Here is a 2,713-nt window from a genome sequence, read left to right as displayed (position 1 = left end):
AAAAAAAAAAAAAAAAAAGATAAGCATAATAATTCCCGGCTTTCCTCCTCCACCTTCTACAGACGATGCCATGTCAAACTATGATTAACACTCAACAGGGAAGGTTGTATGGCACATGCTTGTGATCCCAACACTGGAGGGCAAGGAGTCAATTTGGGAAACAAGTCTGGGATACCCAGTTAGACCATATACAGAAAACTCTATAGCCAGGCCTCCTGGTACAAGACTATAATCGCAACTACACAGGAGGCTGATGCAGAAGGGCCAATAGTTCAAGCCCTCCGTTGGCAACTCAAAAACCCTGCCTCAAAATACTAGGAAAAGGGTGAGGATATCTCATCCAGTTGGCAGACTACTTACTTAACATATGCTGACAGAAGGCTAACAGAAGATCCAGAGACAGCCAGCACCTGCATACTACACAGTAAAACCAGCAAGTGGATGCCTATGTAATTAAAGGCCAATCCAAAGAGTGAATTTGGTGGCAAGAGGTAGAAACAAGATGTTATATAGCTTCATCTGAGAGATATGCCCAGTCGTTGAGAAAGCGGAATCTAGTGACAGACCAATTACTCAGGCAGCTAGGGGTAGGAAGCTCCCAAACTCCAGGTCTGTCTAAGCAAACTTAGTGAGTGAGACCCTATCTCAAGAAAAAAACTTGAAGGGGTAAGGGATTCAGGTCAGAGAGAATGCTTCCCAATCAAGCACAAGACCTTGGGTTCAATCCCCAGGACCACAGTGAATCTTCAAGCAGTACACCAAGGAGCATGTTTGTTAGTTTTAGACCTAGGTATAGAAAGAGTGGCAAGTGTTCCACTGACAGGAACACTTCCCTACCCTAAAGTGAAGGGGAGACTTGGCCTCGATGGGCATCCTCCAATTCTGAGCATCAAACAGCAAGACCCCACATTCTAAAAGTTCCAATCAGTCTCAGTCCTGGGCATCACTTACTTAGCTAGAACCCCAACACTATAACTGATTCCTGCAGTCTAGCAGAGCAAACGGCCTACATCTCTCTTCTTATATTCCATCTAGTCTGCCAAATGCTAGCTCAGCAAACTACAGCCTGCAGGATGACATACACACAGAGACTTTTAAACTTTGAAAGATTAATGTAGAATGTTCAAAATCTATTTTTTCAATGACCTACTTTTCTATGACCCTATCTGTAGGTTTCAAACCGAAGATCTATTGTGACCTACTATAAGAGGTGATAGTAAATACAACTACAGGAAATAGCCCAGAGCACATGCCAGACAGAGACATGGAGTCAGTAAGCACTGAAATGCTAGGTCCAAACACCAGGACTGTGCAGAGGTCTGTTAATATGTACCTGTAGATACAGACATACACACCAAGCCCTGAAATTCCAGGACCAAGGAACCAAGGCAGGAACAGACTGCAAGCACCACACATTCCAACACCTCTGGTCGGTACCTGGCTGATACTTACAAACTGTGCATTCTCAGATCACAGCTCATCACCTCAGAGTCCCAGAACACCTGCTAAGCTGGAAGACTACCCATAGGGTCCAAAGTACACACGGCAATCTCCTGAGCAACCCTAGCTATAGGCTAAAGAGAGGAATCTGAGTTCAGGGAATAGTGAGCCCACCCCACTACCATCAACAAATTCCTACTCACCAGGCACATAAACAGAGGGGTTCTCTGACATGCCAGGCAGTGGCTGATAGTCATGAGGCCTTCGAATCTTCAATGACTGGCCCTGGAAGATGATGCCATCAAAGGCCATGGCCTGGGTCGTTTCATCCACTGAGCGGAACTGAAGGAAAAAGAACGGTAGAATTAAGGGGTAAGCAGGGACTAGATTAAACCACTCCCCAACCCCCAATACTGTAACTTTCCTCCCACTTGTTTAAACAAGTATCATGTACCAAATCCTGGACTGGCCAATGGAAGAACAGCCACAAGATTGTCCCTAAAAGCTCATACTCTAGAAAGCAAATATCTTGGCATCCAACAGATTATGAAAGCAAGCATACAATCATAAGCTCTGACAGACAACGCTAGAAAGACACCAACTGCTGAAAGAAGTCAGCATTAAGACATTCGGTCAACTGATTTAGGAGCAATGACAGCCCAGGCTTTCTGATGAAATGACATTTAAGCTGAAGTCTACAACAGTTCAAATAAAGCAGATTCTGATGGGCAAGTGCAGACTGAGAAGGAGCACTCAAACACCTCAGCAGATTAGATCACTTCAGCACATCCACTGTTTCCTGGGTATGGCCCAAGAGTTGAAAGCTAGGTCTTTAGAGACAATTAAGAGAGTAACTGCTTTGAAATGAGACTTATAAACATCTGGAGTAAACTGCTTCAACCGAAGTCCAAAGCAGAAAAAGACAGATTGTGTGCTCTGCAGTGTCAGTGTAGCCTAAGCAGAGTGGACTGGGCCAAAACTGTACAGAAACCAACAAAGCAAGCAGAACCCAAAAAGGTCTCCCAGGCAAGAGAGAAGAGAGAAGGTATGCAGCAGGATGGGGACTGCAGAGCTTCTACAGCAACCAAATGCAAACTGGGATGCAGAGAAGAAAGCAGTCAGAGTGGGCAGTACAAGACAAGCCCCACTATCCCTTACTCCATCACTGGAAAGCTCACCTCCAAAAAGGCAAAATTCTTGTCTTGATTAATCTGCACAGCCAAGACTGGGTTGCCAGGGGCCTGAGTCAATCCCCCCAAGCGCATCTGGGCGT

The 2,713-nt window shown here is 45.3% G+C and overlaps 1 protein-coding gene across 2 annotated transcripts in view; it reads right to left on the bottom strand.

The window, feature by feature from the left end:
• The window catches only part of LOC126496223 (splicing factor U2AF 65 kDa subunit-like), a 6,004-nt gene extending 3,297 nt beyond the window's left edge, over window positions 1-2,707 (bottom strand). For both annotated transcript variants that reach the window (XM_050133768.1, XM_050133769.1), the window contains exons 1-2: window positions 2,619-2,707; window positions 1,644-1,782 (exon numbers count right to left, since the gene is read on the bottom strand). In XM_050133768.1, the coding sequence (XP_049989725.1) occupies window positions 1,644-1,782; window positions 2,619-2,705 (226 nt within the window). In that variant the 5' untranslated portion in view covers window positions 2,706-2,707. The remainder of the gene's footprint in view (window positions 1-1,643; window positions 1,783-2,618) is intronic.
• Between the last annotated feature and the right edge of the window lie 6 nt (window positions 2,708-2,713).

Source organism: Alexandromys fortis, unplaced genomic scaffold (genome assembly GCF_014885135.2).
Source record: "Alexandromys fortis isolate MF-2015 unplaced genomic scaffold, M_Fortis_MF-2015_v1.1 scaffold_1934, whole genome shotgun sequence".
Classification (NCBI taxonomy): Eukaryota; Metazoa; Chordata; class Mammalia; order Rodentia; family Cricetidae; genus Alexandromys; species Alexandromys fortis.
This window is presented reverse-complemented; position numbering and strand designations above follow the sequence as displayed.